This window comes from Andrena cerasifolii, chromosome 7 (assembly GCF_050908995.1).
Source record: "Andrena cerasifolii isolate SP2316 chromosome 7, iyAndCera1_principal, whole genome shotgun sequence".
NCBI lineage: Eukaryota > Metazoa > Arthropoda > Insecta > Hymenoptera > Andrenidae > Andrena > Andrena cerasifolii.
In genome coordinates, this window is record NC_135124.1 from 11,942,240 (window position 1) to 11,964,433 (window position 22,194).

Consider the following 22,194-nt stretch of genomic DNA (forward strand, 5'->3'; position numbering starts at 1 on the left):
TGAAAAAGCAGTTTGCTCGTACGTGGATTTTGTCTGCGCGACATCAAGCTGTCTCTCTAAAGCTATCGAGTGCAATTTCCAACACTACGCACCGATGTACAGCAGCCTTTGCAAAGTCCTTCGTGCTTCCATCTCACGGTAGCGATAGAAAAATCCAGCTGGCATCATTTTGTCCGCTGCTGATTAATTCAACGAGCAATATCTAAATGAATTTCGCGTTTACCTCAAGCCGCACAATCTTCCCCGCGAATCGGCGCTTATCATTTTGCTGGAAAGCATCAGATGCGCGGGATTTAATCGCCGCTACTTGCGCGACACATCGAAGAGGGTGGGGCTCGAGGACGCATGAGACACCGTTCGTAAAGATACTGTTTATTAGCACAATCATTACATGCGTGACGATGGTCGTAAACTTATTATGTATATATCAAAGTGATTAATCAATGCGGATACATATTACGAAACGTAACTATACAAATATATTTATATCACAGTCGTAGACAAAAGAGTTAATGTTAATCGATACCAAAGTTACTTTGTGTATGTTCGCTTAGGTCTCTAAAATTCGTCAGGAAGCCCCTCGGTGATCTCTAGCGAACGAATATAATCGACGCAATTATTCCGCACCCATCGAACGAAACATGATCGCAAGCTCGAATGCGCAAGTGCATCGTTTAACCCTTGGACCGCTGCAACTGAAAACTGTTACAGGCTTCGAGACATTTCGCTAACCAGAAATCGAGTTAAACGTGCAGTTGACACGGGAGAATCGCTTAGCGGGACGCGACTACGTCAACGATCAAAGTCGAGTAACGAGGAGTGATTACTAAAGCTATCGTTGCAGCATCTACGTTAGAATCGCTCGTCTGCATGTAGGATTGTGTAACTAGTCTCGTTACGTCGTTATTCGGACAAAGTACACCTCGATCAAGGGGTAGACGACCCCATCGGGAGTGCTGCGTTATCCGTTCAGCCGAAATGGAATCTGTCGCGCGGTAAACGACAGCAACGACCCGCTACTCTCAACGATCGCGTGATCGGAAATGATCTCGACGGATAAAACACGAATATTGGAAAGGCTTTCTGCGAGCTTCTACTTTGGAAATGTCATGCATGTAACTTTGCGATATGATTGTGATAAGGTGAGCGCGAAGCGCACCGAAAATCGCATTCTTTTCCCCGGCAACTTGCATCACCGTGATCCAACAATGATCCTCGCAATCTTCTATGCGCTTCGCGCTCTTCAGCGCGCAAGCATTCGAATTAAGTTGACTCGAACTTGAACAACCAACTACGATAATGACTGAGAACAGTTACGCGACAACTCTAAAACACCTGTTTGAGCTGACGGTCGAGCCCGTTTCGGACATCCGAAACGCAAGTTTTGCGCTACGCTGAATGCGGCAGAATGCTAACTTACAACGCGGAGGTTTTGGTCAGATATTCGACACGGTGCTTTCATCGATTCCTGGAAAGGATCCATATCTCTGGCTTAGCTTACTCGAGCGATGCGAAGATCGCTCTTCGCGGAAGCACGCGCGCGACAATCGCTGTTTGTCGAAGAAGCAGGCTTGCTCTTTTAGTCTCTCGCATCTTGGGCGAGGGGACGCGATAATAGTCAGTCTCTTAATGAACGACTGGTAAACGGAAATAGATAGCTACTCGCGCTCTTCAGTCTACTCGAGGCTTCGGAACGTAAAACTAGACGACTGATGCTCGGTTGCGAGGCAATCTCCCAACCAGGATTCTTCGGTTACGGGAGTCTCGCGTGCAGCATTTCTTTTCCTCTTGCGGTTCGTTCAGTCTGTCAGATTTGTACGCTTGAAAGCAGCAGCACCAGAGCTGCGACAAATTGCCCTTTATCGTTCCTCTTAACGTCGGGGGCGGACTGCTCGGCAATCGTTTGATTCAGCTCGTCGCCGAGCACCGCGCTGCTCGTGATATCCATATCGAATCGCGCGCTTAACTTCACGTCTAATCTTATCGAATGAATTTACCTAGAACGATTACATCGTAAGGGGAGTGGGGAAGCAGAGGCGAGCGCGATCGAGGTAGCCTACGATTCTGTACGCCCGCCTGGCTTCTCCTTGTCTCAGAAATTCGCTTCCAAGGAGTTCGCCAGCTCGTTGAGAGCCGGCACCAAGGTCTGAAGCGAAAAGTATCGCGATCGATCGGCAGCGTCCACGCTGGTCACGTGCTGAAACTGACAGGGCTGGCTGATGTTGCTCTTCGCCGGTAGTACGATCTTCTTCGGCGCTGGCTTCTTCTTCTTCTTCCCCGGCACCGAGAGGCTGATGTTCTCCGGGCAGGAAACGAGCCGCTCGATGTGCTGCCAGAGATCGTTGGCGGCTTTCGGATTGTCGAAACTGAGGCCGGCGAGGCGCGTGTGATCCGAGGACAGGCACATCGTGTGGAAAGCGGGTCCAGACACCTGCGGAATATCGTTTTCCCTTTCATTCAAACGGCCATTAGAAATTATTAGTATTATTATTATTATCAGCGGGAATACCCTTTAGTATACAAAACATGTTAACTAGCACAAAGAGAAATGAGTCTGGTAACTTATTCTCAGTGTACGCATTTATTTAGGCATCTTCTATCGTAACAAGAAAATTTTCTCTTGCTCCGTGATTAGGCATAAACAGGCGGACTGTTATATGTATTATTAGTATTATTTAAAAAGTTTATGTTATGTTTTTGTTATCTATTATTATCTCATCTTAATTTATCTTTGCTACTTTATTTTATATTATATTATTTTATTTTATTTTATGTTATTATTTTATATATATATTTTTTATTTCTTTCTCTTATTTTTATCTTTCTATGTGGTAATGGTAATAATTTTCTTATCTCTGTACACTAAAGGGTTTCCCGTTAATAATAATAATAATAATAATAACCTAAGCATATGTGCTACGCATCGGGGACAGTTAATCGCAGAGTCGACTGAGCAATTCGTGCCGGAATGAATCACACGATATAGAGAACACATCGATATCAGTGAGATATTGGTTCGCCGCATACGTAGCTCTATCGATGGGGTCAGCTGCGTAGTTAAAGTACCCAGGTTCCTTAGACGCAAACAGGGCTCTGGAGCGCAGATGCCGTTGTGGGGCGCGAAAGCGTACAGTTGCCAAGAGCTCCGGGCAGTCAATTTGACCGTGTATTAGCTTATAAAGAAACAACAGATCGGAAAGCAATCTTAGGGTAGCAATCCGTGTTGTCCGAAGTGCCGGACCATAATCATGGTCATAGAAACACATTGGGCAACCCGAAGCTCCTGAAGCCAGTCTCAAAAATTCATGTCGAACCCTTTCGACAAGGCTTATGTACAGCTTATAGGGTTCCAGACCACCGACGCATGTTCCAACAGCAGTCTAACAAGTGACGCGTATAAGAGCTTTGAGAAATGACACGAACCGACGCAAATCGAACGGACTCGGTCGTCTTTACCTTGTACGAGGACAAATTATCGATGGTCTCCCTCCAGAGGGTGAAGCAAGTGCCACGCTCGGCCAGCAGGATCTGTATGCGCCTCTTTGATCTCGACCGCGTTTCCCCAAGATCCAGAACCACCACGGGTATCCCGGTGAATCGCAGGTCCCAACTTTCGGTCTGCGACGCATTGCCCAGGTACAGATTCGCCAGCGACTCGCAGACGAATACCTGCCGTATCGATGGAAGGTGTGAGTGAACGGCGAAGGTGTCTACTTATAATTGTTGGAAGCATTGGAGGCTCCGTTTACCTGAGATTTCAATCCTCGGAAGAACGTCTCGAGTTGCTCGCGCTCCATCTGGCTGACAGGTTCCAGGCGAGATTCGTCGCTGTTTTCGGAACTGTCGCTGCCCTCGTAGCTCGAGGTAGCCGAGGTGTCCGCCTCGCCCGTCGACGACAACCGCCTCCTTGCCGCACCGCTGTATTCGCTGTAGTAGGAGGAACTGTGCAGCGATAGATTCGATTGCAACGCGGGGCAGGACGACGCGTACACCGGTGCGTTCATCTTTTCCTGAAACCAAGCAAATCCTGTTCGTATGTATGATCGCCAGCGGACGCGCCTCGGGGACGGTGCACCAATCGTTCGCAGCGTGCCGCAGAGATACCGTAGGGTCGTTAGAAGAATTCAAGGCTCGGGCGTTAGTCAAAATCTCGCGGAGAGAAAGCCTGGTGCTCCCGCGAGCTCCCGCGAAAGCTCATCGATTTCCCGCAGCTGAACCCCGTGCTGTGCAGCCACCGTGGTATCGTTCTATAAATAACCGTGACCTCTTTATCGGGCACTACCCTGTTAACCCAAAAAATCCTCACTTCCTCCCGAGAACGCCGGTTTACCGTTCAACCTATTACCGACTATCATAGAGGCTCGCGACTTAGCCCGACAACGGAATCTGTTGGTCTCTCCCATCGCACCCGTTTCCCGGGAGAATACCCGACGCCGATATTAGGGGGAAATGGGTCGTTTGCTTAGAAACTCAGAATGCGGTGACGTAAGGGACGCCGGCGGCACCACGGCCGAAGCTAATCACCCATTGGCGTTTCAGCCGACCCACTTAATCCGGGCGAGAAAAGTCCCGCTCTCGTTCGACCTTAATTCGATCACTGCGACGCCTTTAACGAGTTAGTCGGCTGACAAATCGCGGCTCGTTCGCTTTGGCCGTCATCGTCGTTTACTTGCCATCGAGGGATTCCGTGGCGTTCACAGCGGTCTACGGTTTCGTGTCGCGTCAATGATCTCTCGTCAATCGCCACGCGATCGACGCCGGGGGATCGAATTTTCATGGAAGCACCCGCATGCGTTGCTCCGTATCGCGGGCATCGCGCTGCCGACACGTAGGTGCGTGGTGTTAGTGTAACGATAGTAACGATACACGGGTCGAAACGCGAGCTGGTCGGGACCGAGGTGTTCGTGCGCGTGAAACGCACACCGGAAGCGCATTGTCTACGTCCTACGTTGTAACGCGCCGAGCGAGGATGCGCCATTGTTTCCAGCCCGATAAGAACTCGACGCTTCACCCCCGTAGATCAGCTGCCGATAATTAGGTAGGCTCGCGGACCGTCTCGCCCCGCGTTCTCACGGCGGAATTGTTCCGCCGCGCACCGTGGGTACGAAATTCTACTTTTTCTTCGCACCGGGAGAACCAAGACCGTGCAAGTCGGTCGTCGAAACGTAACGCTGATAATTGCGAGATAATAGAAGCGTTTCTGCCTAGCCTAGGAGGTTGCCGAAGAGCGCAGAGGAACACGAGTGCCGAAGTAAAAGGCGGTCGATTAGATTGGGTCCTGAATAGAGCTGTTCGAGCACTCGGAAAAGGCGAGCCGAGTCTGACTCGGCTCGAAGAACCGAACCGAGCCGAGTACTCGAAAAAAACGAGCGGCTCGAAAGAACCGAGTAGCTCGAAGAAAACCGAGAACTCGATGAGAACCGAGAATTCGAATTTTTTCGAGCGGCTCGAAGAGAACCGAGTGAGCTGAAAAAACCGAGCAGTCCGGGTATGTCGAATAAGTATTTTGAAGCTTGAATGTTTCTCTACTGGGTAACCACGAACCATATATTTCTGAAGAAATATTATTAAGTCATACATATACCTACGCGAAAAATTATTTTCAATAGTTAGAGAATATTTTCATTTGCAGTTTACATTTTACATTTTACATTTTACATTTTACATTTTACATTTTACATTTTACATTTTACATTTTACATTTTACATTTTACATTTTACATTTTACATTTTACATTTTACATTTTACATTTTACATTTTACATTTTACATTTTACATTTTACATTTTACATTTTACATTTTACATTTTACATTTTACATTTTACATTTTACATTTTACATTTTACATTTTACATTTTACATTTTACATTTTACATTTTGTATTTTATTTTATTTTATTTTTATTTTTTTTCATTATACGGATGACTCCTTTTATATACAAAGGTTAAGTGTTGTCAGAAAATAATTGAATGGGACGCTATTCAGATACTATCCTAGTGGCCATGACTCGTCGCGCTTGCAATTTGAAAGAAGTAAGTGGGAATCTAAAAAAGTTCAGTCCGCAAGCATAGGTATTAGCTAACTTACATACCCTAGTGACCGGATCATTGTGGCCAAAGAAGGAAGAATAGAATTTGGCTTTAAACAGAGGAAAGCTCTTAATTATCCAGTAGATAAACATATGTATTCTAAAATATACTCGGCCTGCTCGGTTCTTTCGGCCCGCTCGGATTTTTCGGATACTCGTCTCGGCTCGTAAACCGAGTACTCGGCTCGGTCCGAATTTCAAGCTACTCGAATACTCGCGTACCCGAACAGCCCCAGTCCTGAATAGAATCGCGCTGGATCCGACCATCGACGCCAACGCAGCGCGGCCAAATGATTTCGCGTTCTTATAGGCATAAGCCATAAGGTATAATGCACGCGGAGAAACGTGATCGCGCGTGCTGCGCAACATGCAATAAATGATGCGGCAACAAACGATCCAGGCATTACGGGTAACTCGATACTCGCCGCGTTGCCCACCGAAGCGATCGCTGCTGCTTTCCTTTTTAACATTTACGAATGCTACCTCTCGCCTGGAATATCGAATGGGCAGGGGACGGCATTAGGGACGAGAAGCGTTATCACTCGCGTGAAACATACCCTGGAACTTAGCTCAGAACGGTTCGAGACCGCGGACCTGTTGATTAATTGCACCCTAGCTAACTGTTGCGCTTTTCTCCACTCCGGAGGACGACAAGTTACTCGGAGTGTTTCCTCATCTTCTAGCTTTCCTTTCAGTCGGGAAAGTTAAGTCGAACGCGCGCTTTGAAGTTTCAACTAATCGATGTAATCGAGGGATGATTTCGGCGTTAACGATTCAATGATAATCAACGATAATGACATCGGCGTATTCGCGGATGCTGTGACTATATACGAATGCAAACTCCTGCAAAGCCTCGTTCCCGTCGCCACTTTCCACTTGTGACACTTGCATCGGATCTCACTCGCGGATAGCTTTTCTTCTCCTTTCCTCTACCGCGTTGTTTCCCATAATAGGCGCGCGCGAATCACGAAGCCAGGTAACGTACATCGTACACACAATCAGCACGAGACAACTATGCACGGCGAAACAATCTATCGACAGCTGTCCTCTTCCTCTTTCTCCGCCTTGAGTCATTATCTTTCCCACCTCGATGTCCCGCCGCGGCCGTGAGTTGCGTTTGTCCAACTATCGCGTTCAGATGTGCTGAAACCTCGGCGCTGTTCTATCTGCATTCCCGCACAGCAGCGGAAAACAATCAGTTTTATTTATCTGGATTCGGCTGGGGCACACTCCCACGTGATTGAGAAACTAACAAACGAGGGCGATCGTGTTAAGAGACACACTGTGCCTCTATATATAACGCCCGCGCACTGCTATCAACAACCCTTCGATTATCGAATCTCAATAGGGTAATTGCGGCAGAGATGCCGCACCGGGAGAGACGCCGCACCTTCGGTATCTCAGGTTTATCGGTAATAAAATACAAAAAAAAAGTGTCTCAAAACACATACCGTGATATCTCAAGGCAAATTATTTATTTTTAATGACGAATCTGATAATTCAAACATACTTGTTGTCTTTTTAACTCTTTTTTTCACATTGTATTTTTATTTTATGTGTAATGAATGTGGAAGGAAGAAGAAGAGACAATTAAATTTATAAAAACAGAAATAATATCCGCACCTGTTTATTTTTCATAACTGTATAAATTAAAAAGATGTTTCATTTCACTTTGCTTCTACTATTTTTGTTTCAAATAAAAAGTTAAAATTAACAAGTTTAAATGGAAAGTTAAACGTTTCTCGAAATTCGGCACTCCCAAGCGGCGTCTCTCCTCAAAAATGTAAGTGTTTCAATTTTTTAAGGGTGAGTAATATTAAAATTTTTGATTTTCTTTAATGCCATTAGTAGGACAGGATATTCAACTAATAATATGTATCCTTGGAACAAATTTTCATTGCAAAATTCAGACACGGTGACCATTTTGCTCAATGTGCTGCAACTGTCCCACAATCACCCTAATGGCTGATCCGATTAATTTTTTAATGGTCATTCTAATCCGACCGTGGAAGCTGATGGTTAATGGCTAGAGTTCCGAAAGCGTTCTCGCCCTGTGCTCGAATTGGTCGACGAGTCGACTCGTCAATTAGCCGCGGTCCATTCGAAAGCAACGAGATCGTCCGACGGCTCTAGCTGCAGACACCCACAATTGTTATTGACAGAGAGGCAGCGGTGACGAACCACGGCAGAAACGACGGCGACGACCCGTTGAGCAGTAGCGTAATTATTATGAAGACGTGAATGACCGTAATGAGGAATGGCGTCATCTCCATCAACGATGCTCCGACAGAGAAATCGAGGAGACGGTGTCACCGAGATCCAGCGACGGCCAGCCGACCCTACGTGGCGAACTGCATGAAAATTTGTCCGTCGAGTGCGAGACGCGAGGACACCTCCAGACGAAAAGTGGAAAATTTCGTGGCAGATCCGTTTCATCGATACCCCCTCGTTAACGAGCCCCGCGAGATTGCGTCGGCTTTCATGAATCTGCTTGAAAATTTGTTCCCTTTCACAACCGCTGGACAATACGCGTCACTCCTGACTTTCGTTCAAAGCCCACCCCCTCCGGGGCTCCGGGCAAGATGCTGGCAACTCCTTCGTGATTTTCGTTCACGCGAACGATTCGTTAGTTACCTATCCCGTCACCGTTCAACTTCCCTACAAAACGTCGGCTCGTTAAAACGAACCAGTCGCACCACCCCTCCGTTGTCCCGCGTTCGCGTCTGTCTCTCCATCGAATATGCATCCGTATAATCTCGCGGCGCGCGGCTCCCATTGTGCACGGTCATAATTCAAAGGAGGCGAGAGGAATTACGTTGAAACGGGAACGGGACATCGCTGTGGCAGCCATCGAAATGCGCCGCGCCGCGCGTTCCACCCTGCCAACCCCTCGAAACTTGTCAGCTGAACGCGGGTAAACGCGCTGGCAAACAAAAGCTAATATCATTTACAGCCGTGCCTCGACTCCCAACACCGTAGCAACAGCCTGTTCCAGTTTTCGAAAATGCCACTCCGCGTCGGGCTTAATTCTGTAGCGAGGCTCAACCAGGCATCGGCGTTCTTGCCATTCAGGAAGAAAGCGCGGGAGTAGACGCGACGCGTTCCAGGTGTAGCGCCGTCGCTCCAATAACGCTTAAGATTATGCAGAGGAGCTCTTGGTGGCGTATAAGGGTGGCCTGTGTACATATTCCGGCGCATATTGCACGGGAACCTACTATATATCGCCGTATATATACCACCAGCACATATCACCGGCTTAGGTAGCTAGGCTAGCCGACTGCAGCGGTCGAGATTAATCCTGGTCGCATCCCAGGAAGGATAACGTTCAGCTGGGATTAAATTCTTTCTCGGGAAGAATCCACCACGCGTTTCGAGCACTAGCGAGTGTCTATTCGACAAGCTTTAAGGGGTCGCGCTCAGTCAGGAGGCCGAAAGAAAGGGTGGTCTTTGGAAATTTTTTACTCAAAAACTATGACACATTTCTCAACAAATCTTTTTTCCTTTTAAGGGTTGAATCTAGTACTGTGCATCGTAATTTTTTTATTTAAAAATATTTATCAATAACTTAGTTATTGTCCATCACTCGAAGGCTCTCTAAATAAAAGGGCTTCTGCGGTGACCACTGCTGCTCGAAAGTCGATCATCTAAAATAAAAAATTCAAAAGAATTTACTTATTATATTGTATTGTCTAGTATTTGAACGAAGGATTTTTTTATCCGATGCTTAGTTTTCTTTTAATTAACGAAGATCAGGCAAGATTTATGATAAAAATTCAAACTTTTACTTTAAACATCAGCCATTTTTTCCCAAATCAATATTTCGAGAAAATCTTCGTTCAAATACTAGACAATACGATATAATAAGTAAATTCTTTTGAATTTTTTATTTCAGATGATCGACTTTCGAGCAGCAGTGGTCACGGCAGAAGCCTTTTTTTTAGAGAACCTTCAATTAATAAACAATAACTCTGTTGTTGATAAATATTTTTAAATAAAAAAAATACGATGCACGGTACAAGATGCAATCCTTAAAAGGAAAAAAGATTTGTTGCGAAATGTGTTATAGCATTTGAGTAAAAAATTTCCAAAGACCACCCTTTTTTTAGGCCTCCCAACTGAGCATGACCCCTTAAATAGCTTGGGCGAAAGTGACTTTTAAGTTTCAATATCTGAGAGAATACCGTCGCTCTAACAATGCCGCTTGTCCACCGGGGGATTGAAACGAGGGTTGCGAAGAGGACGCTAAGGGATGGCAACTTTACTCCACGGCTACGGTCTTGGTCTCGGTCTCGAGGGCCAACCTAGACAGGCGTAAAGACGAGGGAACTCGTTAGGCAGCCCTTGTCGGGAAGGAACGCCCCACGGCTGGGGAAATAAAGTGCTGGAACGACCGTCAGTTCTCGATGAAAAATTTGCCGGGCGAAAAGCTGCCGCAGCGATCGACGCTCGTGCGCTACGTGCATGCCCGGGGGAAAAAAATCGTCGATGACGTCGCAAGTCCGCGTCGCCGGAGAATAACGACACTGTACAAAGGACGAGGGAGCGTGGATGTTTTTGCAGGAAGCAGAGTTGCATCGACGATTAACGATGTCAGGGAGCTTCCGCGATAAAGAGCGCGCTGTGACAAACGACGGGACCAGGGGAAAAAAAGCGCCGGGGAATCAGAGGATGTCAGGCGAACGGTCGTGGACTGCTGGCGAGAAACGCAGGCTGCATGCGACCGAAGATAAGAGCGGCTATCTCGTGGAACGGGCGCGATATCAATTTAGAGCTGATGATTTGTTTCCGCCTACGTAGCCTCTTAGTCATCCAGCCCCCTCGCTGAATATCAACTGGACGACGAAACGTCTTCCAAACCTACCGCAAAATTTGCACCCTTATCTACTCGCTGCGTCCGAGTTTGTTGATCTCTTTCTCGGGACGTTCCTTCGGTTCTCCCAGCCTTCAGAAATCTGGATTCCTACATTCGTATTGTATTTCCGTGCGGCGGCATTCTTCTCCGAGGAATCAACGCGCATGCATTTGCGATTCCTGGTAAGACGCAGTGGGTCGTTAAATTTTAGTCACGTGCTCGCATGTTACTCAGCCGGTTAGTCATCGTTATTGATGCACGCCGATTGCGATCCATTAACGTTTCCCACCACGAGCCTCCTCGTTCTCGAGCAAATTCCAATATGCTACTTACGTGGAACATTCGCGAAAACGCTCGGCGTTACCTAACGCACACCGTCGCCGATTGCGTAAGCTGGTTCCCGCGACTGTTAACAGCCGGACGAGTCGTCTTGTCTTTTGCGTTTCGCGGGACGAAAATTCGTTCCGAAACAGAAGCTCGCGGCGTGCTGATTGCGCAACGAATTGCTTCTCTTGTAATTCTCGAAAGATTCCCGCGCATTATTCGCAGGCGAGGTCGCTTGTGACTCGGCGGAGCCCGCATCTTGCCCCGCGGAGCAACGTCTACGCAAACAAACGCGCGGTTGTTCTAAGGAATTATAACGTCATGTGTTATTCCTCGCCTTGGCTCGCTCGCTCGCTATTAAAGCGAACGTTCCGCGCAACGGTGTCGTAACGAGACGCGTTTTCGTTTGATTGGCAGAATAAAAAATGCCAGCGCGTTCTGCGTGGCTCCCAACAACAAAACGGACGTGGCGAAACAGGGCCCCACCGTTTGGGTAATTCTCCCGCAGTCGGCTGCGATTGATCCACTGCGGTTGCGCACAGTGGGGCAAATCGATCGGTTTTGTGTAAAAATCGTGGAGCTTTTGATAGGAATAGGATTGAGGGATGAATCTTTTTCGAGGTTAAAGCTGAGACGGTGGAGAATAAGGGAAAAATATTGAGAATACATGACAAACAAGTTTTGACCTTAAAAATCTATGCTGAAGTTGACAATTTTCGAAGAAAATTTCGGGTTTTTCGTTATAACGCGTGGTTGAAGTTTTTTCTTCACTTGTTGTAAAAGTGAATATTTATCTGACGAAAATATCATATTCCACGGAAAAGAAAATTCTGCCCCTTTTTCAAGGAGCGATTTCACCCCTAAAAATTGCATCACGACACCAACAAAACTAGGGTTGCGTTACGGATGAACTACTCTACTTGCGCTGCGAGTTTCATAATTTTCCGAATTTCCAGGTTGCCCAACGTCCCTTGTGAGCGTAACCCCTTAAATCGGATTTGTTTTTCGAATTCTGAAGGCCTAGACAAATTCTGCGAACAAATTTGAATGCAGCGCGTCAAAATCTATACGAAATGATGTATAACAAGTGCAGAAAAAACTTCACCCACGCGTTATAACGGAAAAACCGAAATTTTCTTCGAAACTGTCAAGTTTGCCTTAGATTTTCAAGGTCGAAACTTGTTTGCCATACATCCTCAACATTTCCCCCTTATTCTGCAAAATTTTAGCTTCAACCTCGAAATACATTCATCCCTCAACCCTATTCTTATCAAAAGCTCCACGATTTTGCCACAAAAAGGAGCAGCTTGTCCCACCGCGTTGCGCGTCGAAATCGCGCGGTCCCAAAGTAACTTGAAATTTCGAAGCTTGAAAGAGTGGAAGAGAAGCTGGTGGCTATCCTGGAAGAGGAGGATAAGGCGGTAGGACCCGAGAGGCCGAGCCTCGAGGCTGCCGTCGCGGCGCGTCGCGTCATCGTCCGCTATACCCGCGAGGTTATCGTTCAGAGTTGGCCTCGCGAACCACCAGCTTGAATTTCGAAGAAACTAACCCTGAGATAGAAAGCATCTCGCGATACCTCAAGCTTTTATTCACCCGCGTTTAACAAGCCCGTGCCGAGCACATTCCTCCAAACAGATAAGCACACACTCGGATCACCGAGAAACCACGAAACTCGCCGTCGAGCGTGCCTCGACGTCGCGACCCGCCGGGACGTTCAGGAGACTCCAGCCTACTCCAAGGCGAACACCCGCAAACGAATCATTCCAAGCGAGCGTATAAGTCTGGTCACGTTTCACGAACGTGCGTTATCGTCCTCGAAAAATAATAACAGGCTCTCCAGGGCCAGCCCGTCGCATTTGCCTCGCACGCGTGGACCGTATGCCCATACCGCGGCAGCGGGACAATGATACAGTGCAACGAGCATTATTACACCACCATTTCACGGCTCTGTCTGACATTGAATCCTAGTCGTGCTCAACCAAGCCCGTGAACTCTGCTGGCAAAGTGATTGGCTAAATACACACACGCGCGCGCTTCCTTTACAAGCCGGTTATATCGCTAATCGTTAAGACAACGTTTTTCACGATGCCGAGGAAACACGTCAGCTGGAAGAAACCACCACGCGGCGCACACCGCGCTTAGCCGTAGAGCGCGATCGTTTCTCCAGCTTCCCGAGGAGCAAGCTCATGGCCCTCGTCATGGTCGAGCCGTTATGCGCGCTTTAGGTTTCACTTTAAAACACACAGCTGCATGGGCTGCTAGCGGAGGTAGAGGGATCACGGAGGAGCGTAGGGCAACTTGGCTTCGGGATTGCCGAGTCTCGCGTGCATGCTTTGGAGTCGTACGTACACACGTACGTAGAACGCAAACACCACGAGGCTCGTTTGCCCCCGGCTGGCTATGTCCAACCGGATATGGAACAGACTCCCAAGGGTTAAGAGGCATTAATGGAGTAACAGGACCACTAATGATTCATTAGCAACTGCCAGGACCACGGCAGTTAACCGTCTGCGGTAGTTGCCGCGAACACCAACCGCGCAACTTCAAGAGTATTTAACCCTCCGAGCTCAACGAACTTTCACTTTAATTGACAAAAATTCAGCCGGCCCCTTATCCTCGGTACTCGGATTCCAGCCCGTACAAGGATGATCGGTAGACGAGAGGTTAGCCGATAGGTACTTCGCTAACGATGTGGGCATACACCGTTGACGAAACGCAGCTTTTAACGGCAGAGGCCGAACCGGCCGACCCACAAATCGCAACTTGGACCTTGTTTCAAGCTACCTTGTCGGCCAGTCTTCCTGTTTCAAAGGAGGTTTCAGGGTCTTGACACCTGACACTCGACCGACGAGGATCGAGGACCTTGCGCATACATGTATGCGCGTCGTTCAGCCTTTCCAGCCGACTACATCTCTGTACAATGGAGTTTCTTGCTTTTTTATATAATACGAAATAGCCAGCGGGACTCGGGGATTAAGCTTAAAGGAACCGCCTGTGGCGTGCCACTTTAAGCTTCCCTGCATTCGTCAATGAGATCAATGGGGAATGTGAGCGAGAGGCGCGAGGAGCGAGACACGCAATCCTAGCGACCCTAAAGCCGGCAATCCACCGGGAAAGCTAAGCTATGCTATGCGATGCCAGGTGATGTTTTAAAAAAATTAGCTTCAATACATTCTTATGGAACCGTTTCCACCAGAAGCTACGTTAAAACGTAGCATCGCATAGCACAGCTTAGTCTTACAAGGGGAGGACACTATGCGATTGACACCGATTTTGGTGAGCCTTGGCACGTTGGATCTATGTCGAAAATAAGTATATAGGAGTCCGAGTTCTGCCAGTGGGCCTTAATAATAGAGATATTTACATGGAAATTGTTAAAAATTTCATAGTGGCTGTGGGGTTTTAATGGCCAAAAATCCCACATTACCCTGGCGCCCACCGGAGGATTCCCCTCTGAAGAAGTCGGGGTGCCTTTTGAAGATTTCCCCAAGTTAAAAAAAAATAATTTATAGAAAAAAATATTTTATAAAAAAAAATTTATAAAGTTTTTTTTCAACGTGGAGACATCTTCAAAATAGGGATTGCAAACCGGTAAATTGGTAAATCGGTTTGAAGATTTTTTCACTGATAACGTAGTAGATATCGACGGAATTATGCGTTACATATTTTTACCGGTAATTTACCAAATTTTTACCGGTAATTCGATAAATTACGTATTTTCTGTATCTACTGGTAAATATCGAGAAATACATAATTTATCGAATTCCCGGTAAAAATTTTGCGAATTACCGGTAAAAATGTGTAACGCATAATTCCGTCGATATCTACTACTTTATCAGTGAAAAAAAACTTCAAACCGATTTACCGATTTGCAATCCCTACTGCAAAAGGCACCCCGACGCCTCCAGAAGGGAAACTAACTTTCACGGGCGCCAGGGTAGTTTGGGATTTTTACCCACTAAAACCCCACGGTCACTATGAAATTTTGAATAATTTACATGTAAATATCTTTATTATTAAGGCTCACTGACAGAAACGCTCCGACACCTATTTACTTATTTTCGACATAGATCCATCGTGCCAAGGCTCATAAAAATCAGCGTCTACCGCATGGTGTCCTCCCCTTGTTAGCTTCCCGGTGGATTCCCGGGTTAACCGATCGCGAGCTCCGGGCACTCGGTTTCCCACGTTTCTTTTTCATCGTCCTTGTCGCGGCGCTTCGAAAATGTTTACTTTAGCGCCTCAGTCGACTGACCGACTTCTCTATTTCGCTGACCACGCGTGTAGCGCGAGTGGAAGTGAAATAGGGAAGTAGGTCAGACGCATCCAGGCGTTAAAGTACGTACATAACAGGTTTCGATGGCCGGAGCAAGGACGATCGAAGAAAACGAGGGAATATCTCGCTCGGGGTGGTATCCGAGTATCTCTACCCCTGTTCAGTTTTCGGCAATCCTACCGAGGAGTGCGCGAGACGCTGAAATAGGACACCGGTTCACAGTCTCTCAGCTTCTATCAGTGTGCTGGCACTTAACTGTCGAATTTACGACTTCGCTGTGTGCATCTGTACCACCAGGAGTACAGTGGCTCGCATTAATATTCGGACACTATTTAAAATCGCATAACTATTTTAGAATTGGTCCAAACAGCTTGAGTTTTTTTGAGAAGCTAGAAGGATTAGTTTGCTAACTGACGCGTTTCGTCGTTTTGAAAAAAATGTATTTGGTTGGAATAGCGAAAAGAATAGTAAAGGTCGATTTTTAAACTTTTTTTTACGAGATTGTAATGAAAATTAAAAAAAAAACGTTTGTAGATTGCAGTAAGTTGTATACTTGCCTAAAATTTCATTAAAAGCGGTTAACGTTGCTCCGAGCTACAAACCTTTAAAGATCGCAGAATAAGGTTTGTAGCTCGGAGCAACGTTAATCGATTTTGATGAAATTTTTCTACAAAGTGTTTTTTGAATTTTTATCACAGGCTCGTAAAATAAAGTTTAAAAAACGACTTTTACTATTCTTTTCGCTATTCCAACCAAATACATTTTTGTTCAAAACGACGAAACGCGTCAATTAGCAAACTAATCCTTCTAGCTTCTGAAAAAAACTCAAGTTGTTTGGACCAATTCTAAAAAAGTTATGCGATTTTAAAAAGTGTCCGAATATTAATGCGAGCCACTGTACATACTTAATCCAGATGCCGGAGCTTTCGTTGTCACTCGAATCTGGCGCAAGAAGCTCGCAAGTTTCGTAAAAACTAGAGCTCCGTAGCTCGTCTTGTGAGAACAATGTAGGCATACGCTATACACCCTGTCCCCGCGGTGGTATTGTTCGACGAAAGGAGACGCAGAACTTTGCTGAATTTTCGAAGGAAAAGTGTTCCCGCTCTTCTTTTTCACTTTTAGTTCGCGCAGCCGTTTTCTTCGTCGAATTAACCTCCTTCCTTATACCGGTTTAATTAAACCGATTCGAGGGAGGGATGCGAAAGAAAGGGCAGATATCGCGCGGAGTAGACACTGCACACGCGGCGTCTAGATAGGCCACGAATTAAGGGTACAGGAAAGCGGATTGTCATTTCGCTGTGTCTCGAGGCTCGAATTTCACCTGTCCGGATAAGAATGTGGAGCATCGGCCGTGAGTGGGAGTGTGGACGACCAGTTTTTACGCACCGGATCGTATAATGTCGATATCTACTGCGAAAGAACGCGACAAAGGGTGGCGAGCAAGGAGGCGCAACAAAGGGATCGTTCTTACCGCGAGACCTTCCTCTCAGTCGCCCTCGCTCGTCAGTCTCTAGAATCTAGATCTCTCTATAGGTGTTCCGCTGAAATCGATATTCATTAATTTCCACGGGCCTGGCGGGGGGGAAGGCGACGCGCAACCGGTTTAATTTCGCGCCGATTAATTATCCGAGTGTGCGTGCAGTCCGCCGAGAGTGGCTGGCTTTGCGCGGACAATTATTCCTCGGCGAGCGTCTCAGTCGCGTTGTGCAAGAAGGAAGGGAACGAAGAAGAAACGCCACGAAGGGTCGCCGAAGAGGGACGCGGCAAGGAGAGGAAGAGACCTCTGGGAAAGATGCATTCACACGGATCTCGTTTCTGGCGACCTCCTTCGCGTTCCTTCCGAGCGGAAAATATACGTGCATCTTTCGCGCAGAAAAACAAAGCGCGCGTACGCGCCTCAGCTATGTAACAAATTCGTGGCTAACCGAGGCATCCGCGAGACGAAAGAAATAGAGAGCAAACGGGAATCTGCTGAACGATCGCATCGTCCAATTCTATCAGACGCACTCCGGCGCGAGAAATCGCTTCCTTTTCCGTGCAAATGAAATGAAAGTCGCGAGGAATTCCATGGAAACGGCTTCGCGCGTATGTATCGCCGGCTGGATAATTGAAAACGGTCGCGACTCGCGGAAGCGACACGCCGAGAAAGAACGCCGCATCCGATTTCCCTGGGAAATTGGAACCTCCGAATCTCGTTCGGCGCGGTTTCCGCGGTGGAACCTGCTGTCTTCCCTGCGCCGCGACGAAGGGCGAGCACCGTTCGTTCGGTCGGCCGGCAGAGAAGAGCTCGTAGGAAGACGAAGTACACACGTATCGAGAGAAAGGTGAAGAACGAAAGAGCGAAGAGGCCGGACGATAGGTCGATGAACTGGGCAACGCGGGCCTCATGGGCCTCGTGGCCCTCCGTACCTTTTCTTCGGCTCGGCTCTCTTCCCGACGAAATTTTTGCATGTCGCCAGCCGTCGGTCGTCAAGAAAATATGGAAACCGCGCGGTGCGAAGAGTGGACCGATTCTTCGGGACACTGCGCGGATAGTTTGGATGCCTAATATCCGTCGCGTTAATACCTAATTCGTTGAGTAAGTTCCCTTGGAATAGATAGTGGACGTTTACGCGGCAAGCTGGCATCCGTGCGATCGTTTCGATGTTAGCTCGCGTGCGCGGATCGCGTTACGCGGAGGCAGAGGTAACGCGGCGCGGCGGTCGCGCAAAACGGAGCGCGCCGATTTCTCCGCTCGGGACTTTCAATGTCGTAGGTGAACTGGCTCCGCGAGCTTCGGCCGATCACAGCTGAAACGGATATCCGGAGAATCGTACGGTAGGTGGCCCCGCGAAATCCTAGATTCCCGATTTCTCCGACCGCGAGCAGCCGCGCTGGTTCTTCCTCGCGACACGTTACACGTTCCGAGCACGGATAGCACCGCGCTCTGTAGGTACACCTTGCCGCGTGCATTCTTCATCCCGGCACCTTCGATCTTCCTCCTTTTTTCCCCCTTCAACCGCGGTGGCTCGTCTCCTCGGTGGAGTATCGGTTTGTGCGCACTCGCTGGTGTATCGACAAATTGCTCTCAACTTTTCTTCCCTCGACGCTTCGCAAGGCAGTCGCGAAAGGTCGTCGGGGAAGGAAAAATCAGAGCGGATCGTAATTCACGCAAATCCAATCTCCGCGGCGCGGTCGTAAATTTCCCGGAGCCGGACCGATCCGATCGATGCGCGACTCACAATCAAGGCTAATCGCAGCCGGGAATCTAATCCCGAGATACTCCAATTCTCTGACATAATTTTCAGCTCCAGACGGCAAACCTTTAATTGAATTGCTAACCTACGGCTCGAACGCGTTATTGTTCGTTTCTGGGTCACGGTGTCGTTTGATAAAAACGTTTCTAGTCGGCCAGGCCGACGCGAGGGAAAATAAATGTTTCAAAAACCCGCCGATGTTCCCCAGTTTACAGTATAAAGTATTATGACAGTACTCACTTTGGTTTCTTTTCCTATATTGAATTAGTTACATTTTTATTCTATTAATATTTTTAGTCACCTAATACACTGTGATATTAATCAGGCTTTCTAACAATTTGAACCCCATACGAACCAAATTCCACGTAAAAATAATTTTGCCCAGCTAGCGTGTAGTATACTCGAACCACTGTGCGTTGGATCGGGACACGAACGAACAACGGATCGCCGAGGATCTTGCAGCGACCCCTGGCGCGTTGCTCGCGAAAAGGAAGCCTCGAGTCTTGAGCGTTTAGCCTCTACCTTGCTTTCCAGATCTCCGAAGGTACAACGGTCGCGGTATCTTATCGCGAAAGGAATTCTACGAGCAAGAGCATGCCACTGTGCGGGCGACATTAGCGTCCAGTAATGGTAAACGAAGCTACTTGGGTGTAACGACCACCGGCGACTTGGTCGGTGTTAACTTAAGGCCGTGGATTGATGGGCACGTAGCGTTTGCTCGTCGCATTAAGGGATGACGTCAGAGTTTCTTAATACCCCGATAAAACGGTCGCCGCGCCCTTGTTTGCGGTACAACGTCAGACACGAGGATCGCGGAGATACATCGCGCGGGAATTAAAACGCCTGTCCTCGGCTCCCCTCGAGAACCCTCGGCTCCGGCTGCCTCGACGGCGCGGGCAACAAAAATTCGCCTGAACTTCTACACGGAACGGAGAGCGATTCGCGAGATCGCGGCCTCGCGTACGCGCTGCGTGTGCCTGGCACACTAATCCAATTTCCATGCGTGCCATTTGACTCGGTTTGATCGGCTGCGCGATTTCGCGCCTCCGCGTTCTTCCATTCCTTAATTGGTCCGGTTCGTTTGCCGCGTCGCGCATCTATTTACCGCTCTGTTCCGCTATCCCGCCCCGAAATTGCAGCCAGGACTCGTTCAGAATTGTCGCGTGAATTACCGCGAGAACGAACAAAATGACAATCACGGTGCAGCGCGGAGTGCATCGGCACCCTACGCATTATACATACACAGGTTCGCAACCTGGGAATACGGATCGCGATGCGCTCCTTTTCCCCTTTGTCTCTCGCGTTTCCCGCGTGTCTCGAGAACCGGAAAACGAGGACGCGGTTTCACCGGAGCCAAGTGGGGAGCCTCGCGATCGTCTGCTGACAGCTTGCTAATTCCGCTTCCGCCGAATTTAACCGCTATTCCATCCGGGATGATATCTTTCGCCAGCGAGTGATTCACCAGCGGCGGAGGAGGAGGCTGCGCAGAGCTGCGATGTTAGGGTTGACACGGTTGATCAACATCGTGATGCGATTGCCGGTACCGTTAGGCGAGGCGAGGACTCGCGATTGAACGTTGGATGCCGCGCGTTCTAAGCACTCGCCAGGATATTCGTCAGCTCTACGGCAGGCTTGAATCGCGTTCGCAGAGCAGGAGAGCATCGGTTGTTGGCTCGCACGGTCGCGTGCACTTTGCCAGCTTCGCCAGCTTTGCCGCGAAGGAGAGGACGCGACGCCGAACCGCCCTAGGCGCGCGTTTGCTTTCGTTCACGGGCGGATGCTAAGCGCTCATTTCCGAGGCACGCAACGGGGGACCGCGAGATCCTTTCGCTACGTTGAGAAAGAAAACCCTGCGAGGGAAGAGGGGCAAGTTCACGTCTTGCGTACCACCGCGTGCCTATGCCCGGCATATGGGGTGCGAGTGGGCGAGAACGATGGGCACCATGTGCGCTCAACTTTCACGGTTAACGAACGCTTTGTTATCCTCGTTAACGGAAACTAAGTGGACACGGACTCGCGTCCCTAACGAGCTCAACGGGCCGGAAATCTTCGATTCCGACGAGTTCGCGGCCGTGCAACGGAGGGTCGGCTAAAGCCTGGAACTAATTCGGAGGAGAGCGGGGTTGCGCACAGGTGCCTGCAACTATCCCGGCCGATCGAAGGAGCGGAAGGACCCAAGCGTCGAGGACTTTCGGTAACTTTTGTCGAGGGACAAGCACGCCGTGGAAGCTGCCTAATAACGAACACCGTTCCTTGGAGGAGAACTCCTCGCGCCATTCGTCCATCAAACAGCCGACACTTACGGCTCCATTCGCATTGACAAACAACCCCCGTACGGATTTTCACGCTGCTGCTTACGTCACGAGTCGGCGCGTATCCGCGTCCCACGCAATCCCGCGAGACACAGGACAGGCAGCTTTTCCGCCAATGCGGGCGGATCTACGCTTAACAGTTTTTACAACGTGTCGCGTTTAGGTGCAGGCAAGCTGCTGAACACGCTGGAGGGTCCTACTCTCCTGGAAGAGTTGCTCCGACCCTGAGCAACGATCCAGCAAAGTGCAGACAGGTGGTCTCCCCGTGTCCCCGCTAGACGCCAAATTTGCCAATCAAATATTCTGCAGGAGATACTCACGTTCGTTCCGGATGTGTACGAAAGAGCTTAGTCTCGAGATCCGATCTCGCGATTTGGGACGAGTGCAGAGGATTCAAGCACGGTGATCGAGCATGGCGCGCGCGCCCGTCAGCTCTGTTGCTCGATATCGATCGACGCGACGACCCGCGATCCACGGAGGTGCCTTCGTTCCGGGGTTTCCTCGAGGAGAACGTTCCAACTCCGGTTCCGACTACGATCGGAGGACTCTCGGGGAGATCGGGAGACGTTTGCAGGCAGGATGAGAGGAGAGAGATGGGGGACGCGAAGCGTCGCTAGCGTTTTCGGCGCCAAACTAGCCAAACGGACGAATCGGAGAGACGCGACGCGGCGCGCACGGAGGGAGACGGTAGACTGAGGACCGAGGTTCCTCGGAGCTCGCAGGCCGTGCCGTGGGGACGCTCGGCGCAACTCCAGCGAATGGAGCTGCTCGCGTCCACGGCCGAGCGACGCCAGGGAACCGAACGACCAGGCCAGCTGCCCAGGAGGCAGGAGCCCAGGAGGCGAGGAGACGGAGGAGCTCGGCGCGCGAACCGCCAAGCGCGAGCACGCCCGGATTCGTGGGCAATTGCGCACCATCCACCGTCCACCTTCTCACGCAATTAACGTGTTCCTGCACTTCCAGTTGCTCGTCCTTCTATCGCCCTACGCCTTCCCACCTCCGCGCACAGCTGTTTCTGCCTGCCTTCTGTAGAACTTGTAATTCGTGGACGGTTTCGCGCGAAGTAGCGGGATCCTTTCTCTAGACTGTCTTTCTCGAAGCAACC

The 22,194-nt window shown here is 48.9% G+C and overlaps 1 protein-coding gene across 1 annotated transcript; it reads right to left on the reverse strand.

The window, feature by feature from the left end:
* Positions 1-351: 351 nt before the first annotated feature.
* Mesr3 (misexpression suppressor of ras 3) lies at positions 352-21,840 on the reverse strand. Its single transcript, XM_076815887.1, has 4 exons — positions 21,410-21,840; positions 3,750-4,010; positions 3,457-3,669; positions 352-2,431 (listed from the first exon to the last, which is right to left on the reverse strand). The coding sequence occupies exons 2-4, from the start codon at positions 4,002-4,004 to the stop codon at positions 2,093-2,095; spliced, it is 807 nt and encodes a 268-aa protein (XP_076672002.1). The 5' UTR covers positions 4,005-4,010; positions 21,410-21,840; the 3' UTR covers positions 352-2,092.
* Positions 21,841-22,194: the final 354 nt, after the last annotated feature.